Below are 21,850 nucleotides of genomic sequence, written 5' to 3'. Positions count from 1 at the left end.
CCGCCAGCCCTTTTCTTCCTTTCCTGTGGCGGCAAGCAAGTAAGAGGGCGGTGAGCAGCACCAGCAGCGGCGAGGGGGGCGGGGTGGCGACGAGCAGCAGCAGAACACTGGGGGGAGGGCAGAGGTGTAATCGCTCCATAAGATGCACCCCCTTTTTGGGGGTGGAAAAAGTGTGTCTTATGCAGCGAAAAATACGGTAATTCCATTTTGGTGTACCTAATTGAAGGCACAGTAAATTACACCATGTCAATGGCAGGCGTAAGTGGGCATGTCTAAGTTTGTCTTGTAGTGTGCACAACTAATAATATTCTATCAGCTGTGTGCAATGCTAGGCAACGCACCCATGCTGCTCCCACATTAACACCCCGTTTGCAGCTGTGTGGTATGCGATTTAAGCATTTACAGAATGCTTGTACACCTATGCTTGTAAATGCCAATTAGTGACATCATTTACACATTTAGGCACACCCATTCTATAAATTAGTGCACATAAACGGGGCCTAAATTTAAGTGCCCCTTATAGAATTGCCCTTTAAATATCTTGGCCCCATAGAATCTAAGCACATGGCACAGATTCTATAAATGGGTGCCTAAAACATAGGTGGCACGGAACACGGTGCATTACACATGTCAATCTTAAGTTAACCACCATTTATTGAATCGCGTTTAGTGGCACCTAAAGTAGACTTGGGCGCGTGTAGGGGTTCGAATCTTAGGTGCATCTTATTTATGCTAAGGTTTACCTAAGCCCACTTTAGGTGCCTACATGCAAAACACACCCACAACCCGCCTCAACCATGCCCACTTTCTGGTAGGCATCTTGGACTAGGCGCCTAGCTGAAAGTGGTAGGCACCTACAGAGTTAGGCACCTAACAACCAATTAATTTTAAGCAAATTATGAGGTGCTAATTGCTTGTTATTGATGCTGATTAAGCTTTTTAAATGAATGCGGAACAATTGGGTAATACTAAAAAAAAAATTTTATATATGGGGGTCCATTAAAGGCATTTGTTAATAAAAGACTGATTGATTGATTAACCTTTAATTCCTTGTTAATTTCTACACACATCCAGAGAGGGGGGAGGGAGTAAAGAACTTTATTTTAATATTTGTTTGAAGATAAGTGCTGTTATTTGTTCTATCTGATTGTACATTTAAATAGTTAGGTATCTTTTATAGAATCTGAGCCATATGTCTGAATGATGGAACCGTAATGCAGTTTTTTTGTTCAGGAGATTGATGATCTCTAGATGGTGGCTTATAAAGTATTAATAAGCGAGAGAGAGAGAGAGCGAGAGGATTCTTACGTACTGTACAAGCGTTAAAAGTTTTAAAGGTAATTCTATGTGATGCTGGTATCTAGTGTTCCTCCTGAAGAAAAGGGGTCAGTTACTTAGTCAGATTTTTTTAGATCCTCTCACTAGTTTCACAGCCATTTTTTTGAACCATTTGTAATCTCCTGATATTACCAACCCATGACCCGTTCAAAAGGGCATAACAATAGTCCAAACCAGGGGTCTCGAAAGTCCCTCCTTGAGGGCCGAATCCAGTCAGGTTTTCGGGATTTCCCCAATGAATATGCATGAGATCTATGTGCATGTGCTGCTTTCAATGCATATTCATTGGGGAAATCCCGAAAACCTGACTGGATTCGGCCCTCGAGGAAGGACTTTGGAGACCCCTGGTCCAAACTATCAGTAAGACAATGAACAAGAATACAAAGGGTGCTCTTAGTAAAAAGGTTTTGTACAGAATAAACCAATCTTTATCTTTAAAAAAAAAAAATGCATTTTATAACTGGAAATGTGTGGCTGGATGTTTAGCATAGTCCAACACTACTCCCAAAACCTTTACCAATTTTATTCAAAAGGTACTTTGCAGCCTCCTAAAGGAATGAAAGCAGAGAGGAAAACAGGGTTCTTCCAGGCGATCAAGAAACCCTCTGATTTCTAAGGATTCAAGTGTGTGTAAGTGAGGATCTCTTGTGGACAACCACAATTCAGGCTAGTCAGTATCTGAATGTCAACAGCTGTTAGCTAGCATGATGTGCTTGGCTAGCCCAGTGGCTCAGTGACGGTGTTGCCTGCTACTGTGCAGCAGTACCTGGGTCTAATTCCCAGCTCCAGTCTTCTATTCTCCAGGGCAAACGGAGTATTCACAGTCCCTGGGGAAGAGGGTTCCAGAAGGAGCTGTTGTGTGAGAGGTAAAGTACAACTGTGTATTAAAGTCACAATAAAGCATTTTATAAATAAAAGTAAGTTTGACTGCACAAAGAAGCTGGGTCATCATTAAGTATATTTATATACCTTTAAGCAACACATTTTGGGCCCAAATCTGGAAGGCCTAGGTTTAAATCCCACGGCAGCTCCTTGTGGCCTTGGGCAAGTTACTTAACTCTCCATTACCTTGGACGGGTTCTGGCAGCAATGCCCCCTCCCCACGTTCAGCAGCAACAACCTAGAGGTGCCTTCCACTGTGTGGGAGAAGGCAGTGCTAAAGGGACCCACAAAGGGGAGGGGTCCCTCTCTGTGTCATTGCCAGGAATCAGCTTTGATTTGAAGGCATTTCCTAGTAGGCTACTCCTCCACTCACGCATTAAGCAAAGTGAAAATTTATTATTTATGTATTTTTCTATCCCATCCTCCCCAAAGAGCCCAGGACGGGTTACAGATCAACATGAACAATATACAGTTTCCATGCATTATTCATTGCAGGAGAAAAGCAGGCAAGTTGAGTATGAAGCGTTTTATAGGTTACCCTATGGCTCCAGAAAAAGGAGGATGGATTGAGACCTGCCGTCAATGGAAGTAAAACCCGGATGTCTCAATCCATTCTCCTTTTTCTCAAGCGCATCCTGCTTGGCTTCTCACTGAAAAGGCAATAAGCCATGTGCTATAGGTTAAGTTAACGATTGCTTATATAGGTTTCAAGGTTCTTGGAAATGACTGGAAAAAAAAAGTACTAAGTTATTTGCATGTAATATTCTGAGGGCTGTAGTTGATTGATTTTTTTTCCCCCCCTTTATTTGCTGGCATTGTTTTGATGCTTGGAAATGGACATTGTTTGTCCTGTTTGATTAGGTTCACACTGAGAAGAGCATAAAGCCACATGTGCTACTGATATTACTTTTGCACTGGAAAAAAAGCACTAAGAGCTTCTTCTATTAAACTGCGCTAGCAGTTTTCTAGCGCGGGGAGCTGCACTGAATGGCCCGCACTGCTCCCGACGCTCATAGAGTCCCTATGAGCATTGGGAGCAGCACGGACCATTCAGCGCGGCTCTCTGTGCCAAAAACTGCTAGCGCAGTTTAATAGAAAAGGGGGTAAGTTACTTGTGCATGATATTGTAAGGGCTGTTCTTGATATGTTTTGTGCATGAATAATTAGAACTAAAAATATTGTCTGGCCTAAAATATCACCGGTATTGAACTGATGTTTAGCTTTCTGTGCGCAATGCAGAACCCAGTAAGCCTCACAAGTTGTACTTTTGTTGATGTTCTTTCAATCAAAATATAAATTGGGAACAACCCCCACTATGGGCTTAAAATGTTTATTTGCAATGCCTTAGAACATAAGAATAGCCTTACTGGGTCAGATCAATGGTCCATCAAGCCCAGTAGCCCATTCTCATGGTGACCAATCTAGGTTACTAGTACCTGGCCAAAACCCAAAGGAGTAGCAATATTCCATGCTACTGATACAGGGCAAGCAGTGGCTTCCCCCATGTCTTAATAACAGACTTTGGACTTTTCCTCCAGGAATTTGTCCAAACCTTTCTCATAACCAGCTACACTATCCACTTTTACCATGACCTCTGGCAACGCGTTCCAGAGCTTAACTATTCTCTGAGTGAAAAAATACTTCATAAGAACATAAGAAATGCCTTCACCGGATCAGACCCTAGGTCCATCTAGTCCGGCGACACGCGGAGGCCAAGCTAGGTGTTCTCTACTGGACACCTTGTTTACCCCTGTCCCTCAATGTGATTTGCATGAAGATATGCATCCAACTTGCCCTTAAATCCCAGAATTGTGGTCTCTGTCACAACCTCCTCCGGGAGAGCATTCCAGGCGTCCACCACTCGCTGTGTGAAGCAGAACTTCCGGATATTAGTCCTGAGTCTGCCTCCCCTAAGTTTTAGTCCATGACCTCTTGTTCTTATGTGAATAACGAAGATTCTTGCTCCATTTTGTCGAAACCTTTTAGTATTTTAAAAGTCTCTATCATATCCCCTCGCAGCCTTCTCTTCTGGAGGGTAAACAATCCCAATTTATCGAGGCGTTCTTCGTAACTCAAATTCTTCATACCATCTATTAGTTTTGTGGCTCGTCTCTGCACCCTCTCTAGTAGGGTTATATCTTTCTTTAGGTAGGGAGACCAGTGTTGGACACAGTATTCCAAGTGTGGTCTGACCATTGCTCTATAAATCGGCATTATGACATCCGCCGATCTACTCGTGATGCCCTTCTTTATCATACCAAGCATCCTGTTTGCTTTCTTTGCCGCCGCTGCGCATTGAACCGACGACTTCAGGTTCCTGTCTATCAGTACCCCCAGGTCCATTTCTTGTTCTCTCTTGCCCAATGTTACACCTAACATTTTATATTCTTGTTCTTTGTTATGCCTTCCCAGGTGCATCACTTTGCATTTTTCTATATTAAATTTCATCTGCCACTTTTCCGCCCATTTCTCCAGTTGGTTCAAATCTCTTTGAAGTGCGTCTCTGTCTATTTGCGACCCAACTGCCCGACATAGTTTTGTGTCATCTGCAAACTTGATTATGTTACTTGTTGTTTCCTCTTCTAGGTCATTTATGTAGATATTGAACAAGATGGGCCCAAGAACCGATCCCTGGGGCACGCCGCTCGTCACCTTCTCCCAGTCCGAGAACTTCCCATTTATGCTCACCCTCTGCAATCTGTTCTCCAGCCATTTGCCTATCCATCTTAGTATATCCCCATTTATTCCATGTCTTTGCAGTTTCCTCATGAGCCTTGCATGTGGTACCTTGTCGAATACTTTCTGGAAGTCCAAGTATACGATATCCACCGGTTCTCCACTATCAATATGTTGGTTCACCTTCTCAAAAAATTGAAGCAAATTTGTCAAACATGACTTCCCCTTCCTGAAACCGTGTTGACTAGCTCTCATCAGGTCATGATTATCCAGGTGCTGCACTATGCTATCTTTGATTAGTGCTTCAACCATCTTCCCAGGAACCGACGTAAGACTCACAGGTCTGTAGTTTCCTGGTTCTCCCCTTGATCCCTTTTTAAAGATTGGGATGACATTTGCTATCCTCCAGTCGTCTGGTATTTGTCCGGTTCTAATTGACAAGTTGGCTAGGGATTGTAACAGTTCTCCGATTTCTACCTTAAGCTCCTTAAGCACTCTCGGGTGAATTCCATCCGGTCCAGGGGATTTATCGCTTTTTAGTTTATCGATCTGATAGTATATCATGTCCAAATCCACATTCACTGTGGTGAGGCTTTCCTCAATTTCTCCTTTGAATACTCTCCCTGGTTCAGGTATTGTTGCAGTGTTCTCTTTGGTAAAGACAGACGCAAAGAATGAATTTAGTCTATCTGCAATCTGTTTGTCTTCCTTGATGTACCCTTTCTTTCCTAGGTCGTCGAGAGGGCCCACTGCCTCTTGTGCTTGTTTTTTTCCTTTTATATATCTAAAAAAGGGCTTGAAGTTCTTGGCTTCCTGCGCAATCTTTTCCTCATAGACCTTTTTTGCCTCTCTTAACGCCTTGTGACACTTCTTCTGGTCAACCTTGTGAATGTTCCAGACCTCAGTTGTTTGTTCCTGTTTCCATTTTTTAAACGAGTTCCTCTTTTCCCTTATCGCATCTTTCACCTCCTTAGTTAACCAAGCTGGTTCTCTTTTGTTCTTATTTTTCCTTCCTATGGATATCTGCGGGATGTAGAGATTCTGCGCTTCAATGATGGTATTTTTTAGTAGGGACCATGCTTGTTCGACCGTTTTGAGTTTATCCGTCCTTTTCTTGAGCCGCTTTTTTACCATGGCTCTCATGTTGTCATATTTCCCTTTTCTGAAGTTAAAGGTTGTGGTTTGAATCTTGGTTCGTTTCCTCTTCCCGATGCCTATTTTAAAGTTGATCATGCTGTGATCGCTCGTCCCCAGCGGGACCGTGACTTCTACTTCCGATGTCCTTCCAGTTATGCCATTCAGGACCAAGTAGCGGTTCCTCTTGTCGGTTCTTCTACCATTTGTTCCAGGAAACAGTCCCCTACTGTTTCCAGGAATTTTGTTTCCTTGCCGCAGTTTGAGGTTCCAAGGTTCCAGTTTATTCCTGGAAAGTTAAAATCTCCCATGATCGTTACGTTACCCATTTTACATCTATGGTTGATTTCCTCAATCATTTCAGCATCTGTTTCCTTCGTCTGTCCTGGGGGTCGATAAAAGAGTCCAATTTTTGTGTCTGCTTCGTATTGTCCGGGAATCTTAATCCAGAGGGATTCCAGTTTTTCTTTTTCTTCTGTCTTTCCTTCTCTGATAGACTCTACTCCTTCATGGACATAGAGGGCAATACCTCCCCCTTTTTGACCTATTCTATCTCTTCTATATAGTTTGTAGCCCTGCAGTACTGTGTCCCATTCATTTTCCTCGTTCCACCATGTTTCTGTAATTCCAAAGATATCTAATTCTTCTCGCCTTGCTAGTGCTTCCAGTTCTCCCATTTTGTTTCTCAAGCTTCTGGCATTCGTGTACATACACTTGAGCTCCTTTCGTTCTACTTTCTTGGACTTTTTAAGATTTGCATCCCTATTTTCATCAATTTGCTCCCTTTTTGTATCTATTTGGGCTCTTTTTTTGCAAGTTTTGATTTCAACATGCTCCTCCCCTTTATTTGAGCAGTCGCTTGTAGTTCCTTCTTTGGAGTCACCTGATGCCCGGGCCATCGACTGGTTGTCGACTGTCAGCTCTTCCCTGATTCTTAGTTTAAAGCCTTCTCAATGGATTTCTTAATGTTTTCAGCCAATACTCTTGCTCCTTGCGTGGTGAGGTGTAGGCCGTCCTTTCTATAGTATCTGCTTCTTCCCCAGAATGCTGTCCAGTTTCGCACGAAGTCAAAACCTTCCTCATTACACCATCGTCTCATCCAGGCATTAATTTCTCGCAGCTCATCCTGTCTCTTTCCATCCACTCTTGGTACCGGGAGGATCTCGGAGAAAGCCACTTTCACCTCCCTGACCTCCACTTTCACCTCCCTGACCTCCACTTTCACCTCCCTGACCTATTGGTTTTAAAAGAATTTCCCTGTAACTTCATCAAGTTCCCCTAGTCTTTGTAATTTTTGATGGAATGAAAAATCAATCCACTTGTACCAGTTCCAGTCCACTCAGGATTTTGTAAACTTCAATCATATCTCCCCTCAACCATCTCTTTTCCAAGCTGAAGAACCCTAACCTTTTTAGTCTTTCCTCATACAAGAGGGGTTCCATCCCCTTTATCATCTTGGTCGCGCTTCTTTGAACCTTTTCTAGCGCCACTATATCTTTCTTAAGATAAGGAGACCAGAATTGAACGCAATACTCCAGGTGAGGTTGCACCATGGAGCAATACCTTTAGTCTTGTTAAAACCATCCCTTTTTAAATAATTCCTAGCATCTTGCTTTAGGCCCTTAAAGTTGCATAAAATCATCTTAAAATACAATTCTCCATTAAAACCTGTCTCTACACAGGACAAGCTACCAGAAGTGCATAAGCCTGGACTTATGTCTGAGAAAACACTGATGCTGCTAATTAGACGTTCTGCTAATCAGTACGTTCGAGATCTATAAATATTACAAACCAACTGGAAACCTGGCATTGCATAAAGTTGGTTAAACATTTTTTTTCTCTTGGAAGAATAACCAGGATAACAACTTTTCTGTTATGGGCAGAAGCCTATAAAATGGTAATAATGCATTTTTATGGAGTTACTGAACATATGCAGCTTTGTACAATGGTGTTAAAATGTTCAAGTACAGTGAGTATCTACCGCAGAGATTGCATAATCTAAATTAGTACCTGAGGCAAAAAGAAACAAAATAATCTAAATTAGTGCCTGAGGTGACAAACAAATGGTTTGCTCAAAGTCAGAAGGGATCAGAGGGTCTGAATAGTGGCTTTGCTGGTTCTCAATCTATTACTCTAACCACTAAGCCATATCCCCTCCATACTGCCTGAAATACACACCATAGGATGACTAGGCTAGGAAGATGTGAACAAAATATTTACTCTCCTGGATCCTTTTCTAAAGCACTATTCAACTTAGCTTATTCTCCAAACCAGCAATTCCCAGTGTTGTTTAAAGCATTAGGTCAAAGTACATATTGTATATACTCGAATATAAACAGAGATTTTAGGGCCATAAAAATGGCACAGAAATGGAGGTTTCAATTTATATTTGGGTTCTTGGTTCTGCGCCCACCCTCCACCCCCACCCAGACCTGTTGCAGGCCTCCCATGGGCTTGCCTGAAGCCCTAGTGGTCCAGAGGTGAGCCGGGACAGGAGCAATCCTTCCCACTTCCTGCCCAGCCGACTCTAAACCATCCTTCCTCCCTCTCACCTCCCTGACCCCTGCAGACCTTATCTTTAAAGCCCTGGTGGTCTAGCGGTGAAGTGGGGCAGGAGCAATCTTCCTAAGCTCCTGCCCCATGAGAGAGCCGCAATCAAAAATGCCTGCCTTGAGTTCCCGCCGCAGTCTTGCAAGATCACGGGAACTCGCAAGACTGCAACGGGGACTCACAACAGGCATTTTTGATTGCGGCTCTCACGAGGCAGGACACCCTCAATCATGTTCTGTTGGCATTTCTATGTGCATATATCAAAATACTCACAGCATTTACTTAGTCACACTTGTATTGTGCTCAGAGAACCATTACAAGGTAAAAACACCGTCACAAGGTAAAAACTAGAAAGCCCACCCTTGAAAGCGGCTCAAGTTCTCAATCATTGCACAACAATAAGTGTATAAAGTGTTTTTTTATCAAGTTATTTAATGTATTTAAATGGAAAGACCAAAAGTCAATTCACCACATCAAAAGTACAAAAAAATTTTAAGCTTAGCTGCATGTAAACGTGTGAATGAGTACAAATGGGTCTCAGGTCCTAAGGCATATTTATACTCATTCACATGTTTAAATGCAGCTAAGTTTAAATTTTTTTTTACTTTTTGATGTGGTGAATTGACTTTTTGTCTTTCCATTTAAATACATTAAGTAACTTGATAAAAAGCACTTTATACACTTAGGGCTCCTTTTACAAAGCCGCGTTAGCGGTTTAACGTGCATAATAGCGCCTCTTGAGCAGGCGGTAGTTTATCGGCTAGCACGGGAGTTAGCGCGCACTAAAAATGTGCGTGCGATAAAGCCGCTAACGTGGCTTTGTAAAAGTAGCCCTTATTGTTGTGCAATGATTGAGAACTTGAGTTGTTTTCAAGGGTGGGCTTTCTAGTTTTTACCTTGTGATGGTGTTTTTATCTTTTAATGGTTCTCTGAGCACAATACAAGTGTGACTTAGTAAATGCTGTGAATATTTTGATATACACCCAGAGTGTATTCATTTGATCTATTTATAGCACTATGCATTTGGGTTTACAGTGTTTGATTTATCCCCGTTTTGTTTTGGCATGTGTATGTGGCCATTCCATTAAAATGTTGGCCCCTCCCACATCCAAATGGGCTTGTTTTAGACTAAAGGCCTAAAGGCCTAAAGGCCAGAACATCTAGACGAGTCATTTTTGAAAAAAAAAAAAAAAAAGTCTTACAGTTTTGAAAATGGTCATTTTCATGACTCTACTTTTGGACGTCCTTGAGGAAACATCCAAAGTTGGACTTAGACATCCTATTGAAAATGCCCCTCTATATTCACTGAACAGCATGATGAGGTTTGCAATAGCAAAATCATGTTCCCTGTTTTGCCATTTCATTTGGTTTACTGAGGAACTGTTATTTACATCTTCCTTTCACTTTTACTTTTTTACTTTTAACTGCAAACATCAAATGTAACTAGGTATAAGTAGTAAAAATCGGCAAAATTATTACTTCAGTAGTTTTACTCTTTCCATTATCACTCTGTACTTTTTTAAATTATTGTTAACCGAGTCGAGCTCCTCATTTGGTGATGACCCAGTATACAAAGTCAAGTTTTAGTTTAGTTTAAAAGTAACAAATGTTATCCTGTTCTTCTTTATAAGTAAAAGTATCAAACTTTTGTGGCTATAATATCAAGCAATGTTGTTACAACCCAGCTACATTCTATGTTTGTGCCTGTTTGAGTTTTCAAAGTTGTGTGTTCTCACTTAATATTTATATGACTGTGCATGTACCGTAAGATTACGACTCCTGATGCAGACTTCTAAATGCCAGAACATGGATCCATACTGAGTCATAGCTCTTTGGTAAACTTTGAGAGTTTTAACCTATTATTTAATAAAATTGTTTTTGGACCTCTTCAGGCCTGTTCCCCATTTTTGGAAGACCATTTATCTGACCCTATATTTATTGACTGGTTTACTTCATACACACCATCACCAGAGATGCTAAGTTACTCAGTTCCCGGCAATCCTGGTGCATGATAGGACTTGCTGCACTGATGTCAATGGGCAGGATCAGACACTACAAATCCCACTCTGCTTTGGGATGTAAGTTCAAAACCAGAACTGTCCCAGAATCTCCAACCTAGACCTGGGTAACTTGGCATCTCTGCATCACTGGCAGTATTTCACATCTAGAATAATCACTTCCCCTTACCTACCATCTCCAGTGTAATCATCTTCCCTCCCTTTCCCTCCTCCACCAAAATAAGGCAAGCAATCATCTCTGAATAAACCTCCCCCCTTTATATATAATCTGCATCTAACAGTGTTTTACCTGCTGCTGCAGCTTTCTCCTTTGTCAATTTGCCTATGTTGACAGAGCTGTATGGAGCTTCCACAACCTGTGAGATACTGGGGCACTGTACAGCCCTGACTATAGAAGGAAACCCACCAAGGAAGAGACTGAAGCGCCAGTAAATCTGACAACTGGATCCAGATTTACAGTACAGGATTAATCCATTTCTGGCTTTGCCCCTTTGCATGCAGGGACTTGTAGTTCTCATTTCCCAATTGTATTCCCTAGGAAAAGCAAGACTGCAAGTCCCAGCATGCATAGGGTAAACTCAGGCCTGTATCAACCCTATCCTGTGAATCCAGAGATGCCAAGTCACCCAGTTCCAGGATGTAGATTTTTCCATAGTTCTGAATTTCTGAGCACCCAATCCTAGAGCATTGTGGGACTTATAGCACTGATTTCAAAGGGCAGGATGAGGAATTACAAATCACATTCACTAATTTGGGATGTAAGTTTAAAACCAGGAGTGCCTCAAAATCTCCAGCCTGGAACCGGATAACTTGGCATCTCTGTGAATCTGGATCCGGTTGGCAACCCTAAGATAGTCAAGCGCTGCTCACTGACCTTTCTTGCTGATTAAGAAAGGGCCTAAAAGCCTGAGATTTAACTACAGAAGCTGGAAAAGTTACTTTTGTGAGCTATAGCTTATCTTCGACTTCTTTTACTATCGGTGTCCCAAGTTTCAGACAAATTCTGCAGTACACCCCGACTGGAAAACGATGCTCTATACTAGAAACCATGGCCATTGGCAAACAAGAAAAAAGCACACAAAGGCCCAGTCCAACACAAGTGACGTAGACAGAAAAGATGGACAAAACATAGGCTGAGCCATGAGCAGTTTTAATACATACACCTTTTTGATTAGATGCTCGTCAGGGAACTCACACAACAATAGCAGACACAAGGGCACAGTAGATACAAGGGTGGTGGATGTTGTAGTGAACCTGCACTCTTACACCCCTCCCCCCCAATTAGCTTTCAGGCCTCTAGCTTGCAGCCCCCATCCCCAGAAATTTGATAATTAAACTCAACAATCAAAATGATCTTACAAACATCCTTTAAAAATTCAGGTCATACTACATGCTAATATTTTTCCTGTGTGTGTGTCTGTGTAGCTGTCATGACCTATTGTTTTGATTTTGCTACCCCCAAGAAGCTACTGCCTTAGGCAACCACCTAGCTTTGCCTAATATTTAGGCTGGCCCTGTATATGTGCTTTTAAAGATGTACATTCACAAACAAGTCAGCTACTTCAATGTCATATATTCACTCCAGTGAGCCATCTGATTGGCCCAAGGGAAGTGGGGAAAGGGTTGTAAATATAAATAAATAACCAGGTGAACACTCTATATGGGCAATGAACCAAGTGAGCCAGGACTGGTTCGGAATGAAAAAAAGTGTGAAAATATTAATAAAATAGCCAAACTACAGAACCTAGCTCTTCAAATTTCAGGAATCATGCTCTGTCTTCCACAGAGCCCGAACAAGACTAATTTGTAGAGCGAGCTTATCAAGAAGGGCAGGCTGATGGGGGGATTCAGGCCACCCAGGTCATAGTCCTAAACATGGATTTGTCATGCCCCCCAGTTTGGGAAGCCCTGTTCTGTGTTTCAGTAAGGTCCTGATTTTGACAAGAGAAAGGAGATAGGCTTCAATGTTCCCTGCATCTTAAAGCAGGTAGATGATCTCTGATAATACTAATTACTCACTTACACCACCCTGGGAACAGCTTGATTTTCTGTTTTGCTGGAAGGGGTTGGCAGGGTTGATCAGGCTGTAATCTTCCCTTCATAGCTCTACAAATCATTGGATAAATGCATTGTTGGACATGGAAAACTTTTGTCTTGAAGATCAACTTCAAAGCAGGAGCTGACAACTGAACAGGTCAAGCAGCTCTGCTCTATTCCATTTCTAGCACGGCTGGAAGGGAAACATACAGCTGCTTCTTCCTGGTTTATGTCAGTGTATCTCAAACTGTGTGCCAAGGCATCCTAGTGTGCCTCCTGAGATTTCAGGTATGCTGCGGGTACACTGGGGAGGAGGAGAGGCGCCAGCACCAACTAACTCTCATGGCAAAAGGCACATCCTGTAGGCAATCAGTGGACGTCAGCACCTATCCTTCTCTGTGGCCCTCTTCCCATCTGGCACCCCCCCACTGGTGTCTCAGGGCACGCCTGGAGGGCCTTCACATACACGCGGACATCACACATGCGCGTGATGTCATCACAGCGATATCGGCGCACTTCCAGGTGCCTTGAGCTACGGCCACTACCTTTAGTGTACCTTAAGTGGTTTATGTACTGAAAGAGTGTCCCGTTCTCCCTCCCCCCTCCCCCATCTCCCTGCAGCAAGGGCAAACTATCAGATATTATTAAGCAGGAGCCCAGACAAAGCAACAAATGCTGAATGCAAAAAAAATTATAGTAACTTAGGGGTCCTTTTATCAAGCTGCGGTAGGGGTTTAACGCGCGTAATACCACATGTTAAACCGCCTGCTGCGCTAGCCGCTAACGCCTGCATTGAGCAGGCGTTAGTTTTTTAGCCGGCCGCAGGGGTTAGCGCGTGATGAAATGTCTGACGCGCTAACCCCGCTAGCTTGGCTTGATAAAAGGACCCCTTAGTAAAAAGTTGCCCTTCAAGAGTGTCCCACTGAAATAATCTTGATACCTACTTACTACATGTTTGGGGAGAGGGGTTAAATAATGTGGATATTTTGGTGAGAAAAGGCTATATCTTAGAGTTGTGATTTTGAAGTATTTTTATTTTTAGATACCTACGCTGAAATTGTTTTAACTGGCAGGATGCTGAGATCTGAGAGAGCCATGAAATTAACAGCAATTAAGGAAAGAATACACAATATAAAAAAAATTCAGTGGCTATCCATAATTCAGTACATAACGATGGTCTGTAATGACAAACCTTGATTTATTTAAAACATTTATAGATCGGTTTGTATCTAAGCGGTTTCCAACAGCAAATATACATAAAATTTATCATAAAATATAATAACATAAACCCCCCCCCAACAATCTCTCTTATCTCATCTTCTATGGTGACATTGTATCAAGGCAGTTGAAGAAATTAGCCTCATTATAGGTAGGCATCAACAAAGAGTTGTGTCTTTAGTAACTTCTTAAAGTTAGCATGGCTTCAGCAAAGCAAGATCTTGCTTGACGAACTTGCTGCACTTCTTCGAGGGAGTAAACAGGCAGATAGACAAAGGTGACCCAGTCAACATTGTATATCTGGATTTTCAGAAGGCGTTCGACAAGATTTCATATGAACGACTACTTCAAAAAATTGCGAGACATGGAATCAAGGGTAAAATTTTCACGTGGATTAAAAACTGTCTGGTGGATAGGAAACTGAGAGTGGGAGTAAATGGACAATACTCGGATTGGAAAAGCATCACCAGTGGAGTGCCGCAGAGTTCAGTGCTTGGGCTCGTGCTCTTCAACATATTTATAAACGATCTGGAAATTGGCACGACGAGTGAGTGATTAAATTTGCAGATGATATTAAGTTATTCAGAGTAGTGAAGATGCAGGAGGATTGCGAAGATCTGCAACGTGACATAAACACGCTCGAGAAATGGACCACAACATGGCAAATGAGGTTCAATGTGGATAAGTGTAAGGTGATGCATGTCGGCAACAAAAATCTTATACACGAATACAGGATGTCCGAGGTGGTATTTGGAGAGACCCCCCAGGAAAGAGTCTTGGGAGTACTGGTCGACAAGTTGATGAAGCCGTACACGCAAAGCACAGCGGTGGCGAAAAGGGTGAACAGAATGCTAGGAATGATTAAGAAAGGGATCACGAACAGATCAGAGAAGGTTATCATGCCACGGTACCGGGCCATGGTACGCCCTCACCTGGAGTACTACTGTGTCCAGCATTGGTCGCCGTACATGAAGAAGGACATGGTACTACTCGAAAGGGTCCAGAGAAGAGTGACTTAAATGGTTAAGGGGCTGGAGGAGTTAATGTACAGCGAGAGATTAGAGAAACAGGGCCTCTTCTCCCTTGAAAAGAGGAGACTGAGAGGGGACATGATAGAAACATTCAAGATACTGAAGGGAATAAACTTAGTACAGGGGTGTCCAACCTGTGGCCCAAGGACCACTTGCGGCCCCGTGAAGTATTCTGTGCGGTCCAGGTCAAGGACGATGCAGTGTTTTCCTCTGCTGCCCCTGGGTGTTTACTGTCTTGCCGGCTCCCTCCTCTGTCTTGATGCAGCGTTTGCGCATTTGTGTGGCCCCTGAAACTTTTTTTTTTGGCCAATGCGACCCAGGGAAGCCAAAAGGTTGGACACCCCTGACTTGGTAGAAAAAGACAGGTTGTTCACCCTCTCCAAGGAAGGGAGAACGAGAGGGCACTCTCTAAAGTTAAAAGGGGATAGATTCCATACAAACGTAAGGAAGTTCTTCTTCACACAGAGAGTGGTGGAAAACTGGAACACTCTTCCAGAGGCTGTTATAGGGGAAAATACCCTCCAGGGATTCAAGACAAGTTCCTGCTGAACCGGAACGTTTGCAGGTAGGGCTGGTCTCAGTTAGAACACTGATCTTTGACCTATGGGCACCACGGGAGCGGACTGGGCACGATGAGCCACTGGTCTTACCCAGCAGTGGCAATTCTTATGTTCAGGTAGACTATTCCATAGATGTACCCCAGCAATACAAAACTTTTTTTTTTTTTAAATACATATCATACACTTGTTTGACAATTTCTATTATAAGGTAAAAAGCTGTAATCCACTTTTCAAATAAATTGTTTCTTGGAGATAAACATGGAATACAAAACTATGGGGCCCTTTTACTAAATTTTAGCATGCACTAATGGAATTAGTGCACACTAAATTATAAGAAGCCAATAGCCCATTAGAATCTAGCACATGCTAAGTCTGTTAGCACATGCCAAGCTTTTCCAACCCATGGCCCAAGGCCAAAACCTAGCCCACCAACTTCATATTTTTGGCCCCCAGAAGCTCAGTTGAAACACAAGATTCCTCCAGATGGGATCTCTGCTTCCCCTTTGTGACCCATCTAACCTCAAGCTTGAGTCATGCAGTGCCAAAAGTTCTGATTGGTCTGGAGGTTTCATGTCTCGCAAGACTTGATACTATGAAACCAACCCAAACTACCACCACCACATGGCTCAAGCTCACGGTTAGAGACTTCATGGCAGAGAAGCAGGAATGCTGCCAAAGGAATTTGAAGCTAAAACTAGGAGAGGGTAAAGAGTATTGTGCATATGCAAATACCACGTATTGTGAGCAAATTTATACAAACTAGTAAGCAATCCACAAGCCCAACCTAGCTGCTTTACCAACTTTGAAAGGAATGTGTAGTGAGGGAACAGACAAGGGAGAGGAGAAAAGACAAATGGATAACAGCCGCTTGAAGGAGAATTAGAAGACAACAGGAAAGCAGAAAAGAGAAGCTGGAACCAACATGATGGACAAATAAAACATCCAGACATATTTTGTGCAGAATTCTGCCAGGAGTAATATACCCTTACTTGATCTATGCCTAGGACACCCATAAGAAATCCTACTAACTCACCAAAGGTTCTAAAAATGCATAAAAATAATTGTTATATTGGCATATCAGCTTATACCGCTGATATGGTAATCATAACTCAGTTCTCACTGGGTAGGCATGTTGATCACAAAACAAACAATAAGCTACAATCAACAAGACGCAGTTCAATTTCTAAAACTTTCAATAAAAACAAGCACAGCTTAATCCAGTGTATCGCAAACTATGTGCCAGAGAAGATTACAGGTGAGCCACAAGATGCTGGCGAGGAGGAGAGGCGCTGGTGCCAGCGGACTGCTTACAGGATGTGCCTCTCGTGGTGAGAGGCACGTCCTGTAGTCAGTCAGCCGGTGCCTGCACCTTCTAACCCTTCTGCAGCCCCCACCACTGGTGGTAATAAGAGGCTCAGGGCCGCGGCTGGAGGACATCCGTTGATGTCTACGCATTTCTAGGTGCCCTCCAGCCATGCCCATGAAATTACGGTGCTGCAACTTCAAAAAATTTGAGACACATTGATCTAGGCACATGCAGGGTCCACAAGTGTCAGCTCTGTGGGTGCAGTGACTGCTTGAGCATCCCCTATATTGAGCTAACTTAGTTACACTGCGTCCAATGAGAGATCATTAGTGGTGAGATGAGCATCCCAGTTGCCTACTGAGGTATTGCTTGGTAAAACAGGAAAGCTAATTGTATATTTTCATGTCTTACACCAAGGGTGTCAAAGTCCCTCCTCGAGGGCCGCAATCCAGTCGGATTTTCAAGATTTCCTCAATAAATATGCATGAGATCTATTTGCATGCACTGTTTTCATTGTATGCTAATAGATCTTATGCATATTCATTGGGGAAATCTTGAAAACCCGACAGGATTGCGGCCCTCGAGGAGGGACTTTGACACCCCTGTCTTACACTATTCTTAGAGAAAAATGATTCTTTGTAGAAAAGGTTAAAATAGGGTTGGAAGAGATGAATCTGCATTATGATCAACTAATTGTACTTGGCCACACTTTTTTCAGTCATATGTTTCACTACCACCTGGCCAGGGGCTCCTCTGATTTTTGGCTAAGATCCCTGTGGGGCTGGAGTAAGAACTTGTACAATACTGAGTTGGGGGAGAGGGTGTAGAACACAACCTACTCCACTAGGGACTTAGGGCTAGATTCACTAAGCAAATCAATCGTGTACCGATCGGTTTGCGAGCCCTTTGTGACCCAATTCCCTTTGACCCAATTCACCCAACTTTCCCGCTCTCTGAAGCCTTTCCCCACAGTGCAAGCCCGTGGTTTTAAAGTGGGCCTGCACTGCGGGGAATGGCGGGAGAGAGCAGGAGAGTCGGGGAAGGCAGAGAGTCAGGGCTGGCAGAGAGCAGGAGAATCTACCTACCGGCCCGACACCCCCCCTCCCCAGTACATACAAATTGGGAGCAGGAGGGGTGTTCAGTCCCTCCTGCTCCATTGCCCTCCCTCCTGCCACCAGCCCCACCGGATCAACAACTGCATCCCCGACCAGCCCACCCCAGGTCTGGCCCTGCCCTGCGTACCTTAATAATGTTGGGAGCAGGAGGGATGCCCAGTCCCTCCTGCTGCTTAGGCCCCCCAGGATCCATCTTCGAAAGCAGGAGGGATGCCCAGTCCCTCCTGTTCCTTAGGCCTCGATCCTCTTCGGGAGCAGGAGGAAGCGTAAAGTCCCCTTCTGCTGCCGGTCGCTACACAATAGCGGTCTTAGGCCATGCCCCAGCACATCATCCGATGCATGGGGAGGAGCCTAAGGCCATGATTGGCTAAAGCGCCTCGGGCTCCTTCCTGCTCTGGGTGCCTCAGCCAATCAGGGCCTTAGGCTCCTCCCCGTGCATCAGATGATGCATCGGGGCATGGCCTAAGGCTGCACTCGTCGGCGGAGGCCTGGAGCAGGAGGGAGTGAGCACCCTTCCTGCTCCCAACAATATTAAGGTACGGGGAGGGGGGTGGGCCTTGCCCAGTCATCCTGCCAGCCTCAGACGAGGCCTGGAGCAGGAGGGAATGAGCACCCCTCCTGCTCCCGAAGATGGAGCCAAAGCGGCCTAAGGAGCTGGAGGGACCTGGCACCCCTCCTACTCCCAACAATTAGTAAGGTACGCCGAGCGCGTGGTGAGGCAGTGAGGTCGGTGGTCTGGTCCGGTTGATTCGGGGGGGGGGGGTGTTGGGCCGGGGTGTCATGCTACTGCAGACTCTCCTGCCTGCCCTGTCCCAATCTCTCCTGCCTGCTCACCCCGACTCTTCTGCTCTCTGCCGCCGTTCCCCACTGTGCAGGCCTGCTTTAAAACCACGGGCTTGCACTGCGAGGAAAGACGGCAGAGAGCAGGAGAGTCAGGGCGAGCAGGCAGGAGAGATCAGGGCAGAGCCCTGACAGCAGGCTGCTTCTCCTGGCACTACTATCAGATTCTGCGCATGAGCGGGGATTGGACATTTGCGATCCCTGCTCGCAAATGGGGGCATTCCTCCAATCGTCCCCATTTGAATATTCTTCTTTTGTGAATTCGGGCAGGTTAGTGAATCTAGCCCTTATTTAACCACTGTAGAAGCTGAAAGATTGCACCTCTTCTGAAAATAACCCCAAAAGAAAGCTCTTCTGTGTACAACTACTAACACTTTACTGTTAGCATCTTTATATCGAGCTTGATACCAGCAAGGAAGGATATAGATCAAAACTGCATAGTACTGTGTGCATCTAGATAAAACTGATGCAACAATCGCAAACAAAATCCGGATACCCGGATCTCTCTCAGCTCCTGTGACATATGCACAAATTGTGGGCGAACTAATACAGAGAAACTCGATGTGCCACGTTACAGAGTTTTTTTATGCACAAGTTCATCTTCCTGCTGAGTGGTGATGCAAAACCAAAACACATTGATTGAACTGTCTCAAGCTTAACAAATCACCTGTTATGGTATATGGGCAGCCTCAGCAAAATAAAACAAATAAACTATTCGATCCTGATTTAGCAGTGCAATCACTGGGGTGGAAAGTGCAATATCCAAAGCAAATAACACAGGGACACAAAAAGATTAGGCTAGGCTCCCCAATCAAAGGCAATCAAAGGCAAACAATGACCCTCCTTCTCCCTCCTGGAAACCTAACACCACAAGTCTGCAGAATCGAGAAGTAATTTTGCACATATCTTCCAGTGTCAGTTGCCTAAGTTACAGCAGACTCCTGAAGTCCAAACAGATGAACTGAAAGCGATTGCTTCCTAGCACAATAAGATAAAAGCCCAGCAGAGACGCCTTCTCCAGGAGTTGCAGGATCAACCCACCCCCATCCCAGTATTTGCTGCCCCTTTCTCTTTAAAGTATGTTCCTTTTGCAGACTGAAGTGATAACCAGCTTAGATATGCTTGTTTACTTAGTTGTATGTTGGTTATATGATGATTATGCGTGTAGTTTTGTAAACCGCTTAGGTCTAGGCGGGTTATAATATTTTTTTAAATAAATACATAAGTAAATAATGATATCCACATACTGTAGAGTCAAATCTTGCCTGCTGTAACACTTTGATCTGCAGCACAGCAGTCTTGCACGCACATTTAAGGCATCAGTCCAGGCATGTAAGAAAGAAGTCCCCGCCAATTGCATTCTACTGCTCCCTCCCCCTTCACCCCCGGGGCACTCACCTGGTTGGGGTCGGTGGCCCGGAAGACGTGGCACGCCATCTCGGACTCGGGGTTCTCAGGCTGCGCTCTGATCAGGTAGGCGAAGTAGGTGAGGTCGTGGCTGTTGTGGATGAAGCGGGCGACGTGCTGCGCCTTGTGCTCGAAGATGAAGACGGCCGGACTGGCCCCGGGGCCGGTGGGCACGCAGCGCAGCAGAGGGGCGCAGAGCAGCAGCTGCACCTCGCGGCAGGGGGGCTCCTGGCGCTCCCCCCGCCGCCGGATCTCGGCCACCAGCCAGGGCAGCATGGGCAGCGTGGTGCGGCGGTCGAGCGCTGCCCAGCCCACGTACCAGAGCCGGAACCGCTTGTCGCCCGCCCTGGGCGGCCTCTCCTCCTCCTGCTGCAAGGGGTGGCAGAGATCGGCCGAGCTCCTGCTCGCCTCCATGGCCACCGACTAGCGAGACGGAAAGCGACGCGTGGCCGAGAAGAGAGCTCAAGGCCGAGAGCTGAACGATGACAGCGAGCTCTCCCTGCACTGCACCAGTCACTTGTCACTTTGGCACCCAGATGCATGCAATTTCACATACACGTTTCCCTGCCTTTTTGACTGCAAGGGTCAGATGGCTCGGACGGATCCCCCTCACAGCAGGATCTTCTCTCTGTGCGCCTGAACTCGCGTTTCTAGCTCGGCAAATCGGTCCTACATTGGTGTCCAGGATCTGCTGGAATAGTTTCTATCCCGCTGCCACACGCTGAGCTGTGTATTTCTTCAGCTGGTTGGGGTGCTCCTACTGCAGCCCGTGGCTTGAGTGACGGGCTGGAAGAAAATGCATCTGGCAGTGCAAAAAAGAGAGACGAATAAATACAAATTCGGTCCAAAGAAAAGTGTGGCCTTCTGCTGGGGCGCTTGGCGTGGCTGCATGATCCCCCCCACTCCAGCAGTGCGGGGGAAAGGGCTTACTTCTCCGATCCCTCTTCCCCTCAGTCTCCAACAACAGGGGCTTACTTCCCGGTCTGAGCCTGATTTGCAGAGGTGGAAAAGCTGGGACTAGGTTTCTCACTTCAAGAAAGTTTCCTTCTGTTGCTCCCTGGGCCCTTTCTCCCCCCCTGTAGGTTGTATCTGGCAGTGGGATCAGGCTACTTCCTAGTACCCACATGCACCTCTGTTGGGGGTTGCAACTCTCTGGCCGAGCTCTTTCCCAACTCAGCCCAGGGCGCCTCTCTGCTCCTGTACAAGCTGAACGTTTCTGCAGAAAGCTTAGTTGGTAGAGGAGAGGAGATATGCAAATAAGTCACACGCCTTTACTCCCTTAAAGAGGCAGCACAGCTTTCTAGACTGGCAATTTAGGAGAAGGGTAATAAAAAAAAACTTTTTCTACTGCACTAACAAACTACATTTTTTTGGGTACTAGCTTTGGGAAGTCATGAGGAAACATGGAGAGGTTGATCAGAAGATGGCAATGCTGTAGGATTTTATAGTTCATGCAAAAGGAAACCTAGATCTTTATTGTAGTATTTAACTCAAGGTTTGCTGGTGGTTGTTCAAGGTATTATAGACTTAATTCTATATATTGTGCCTAAAATGTAGGCGCCCAAAAACCTAGCTTAAGCGCTATAAAGGGTACCTAAAATTAGGCGTGATTTATAGCAGGGTATCGCAAACTGTGTGCTGTGAGACGCTGGCAAGGAGGAGAAGCACTGGCGCTGGCTGACTGCCTACAGGATATGCCTCTCGCAGCGACACCCGCACCTCTTCTCCTCGCCAGCGC

The 21,850-nt window shown here is 44.8% G+C and overlaps 1 protein-coding gene across 2 annotated transcripts in view; it reads right to left on the bottom strand.

Annotated features, from left to right (window-relative positions):
* The window catches only part of TBC1D4 (TBC1 domain family member 4), a 381,583-nt gene extending 360,245 nt beyond the window's left edge, over window positions 1–21,338 (bottom strand). For both annotated transcript variants that reach the window (XM_033948745.1, XM_033948746.1), the window contains exon 1: window positions 20,104–21,338. In XM_033948745.1, coding sequence (XP_033804636.1) covers window positions 20,104–20,526 — 423 coding nt within the window. In that variant the 5' untranslated portion in view covers window positions 20,527–21,338. The remainder of the gene's footprint in view (window positions 1–20,103) is intronic.
* Window positions 21,339–21,850: the final 512 nt, after the last annotated feature.

This window comes from Geotrypetes seraphini, chromosome 6 (genome assembly GCF_902459505.1).
Source record: "Geotrypetes seraphini chromosome 6, aGeoSer1.1, whole genome shotgun sequence".
NCBI classification, from domain to species: Eukaryota; Metazoa; Chordata; class Amphibia; order Gymnophiona; family Dermophiidae; genus Geotrypetes; species Geotrypetes seraphini.
This window is presented reverse-complemented; position numbering and strand designations above follow the sequence as displayed.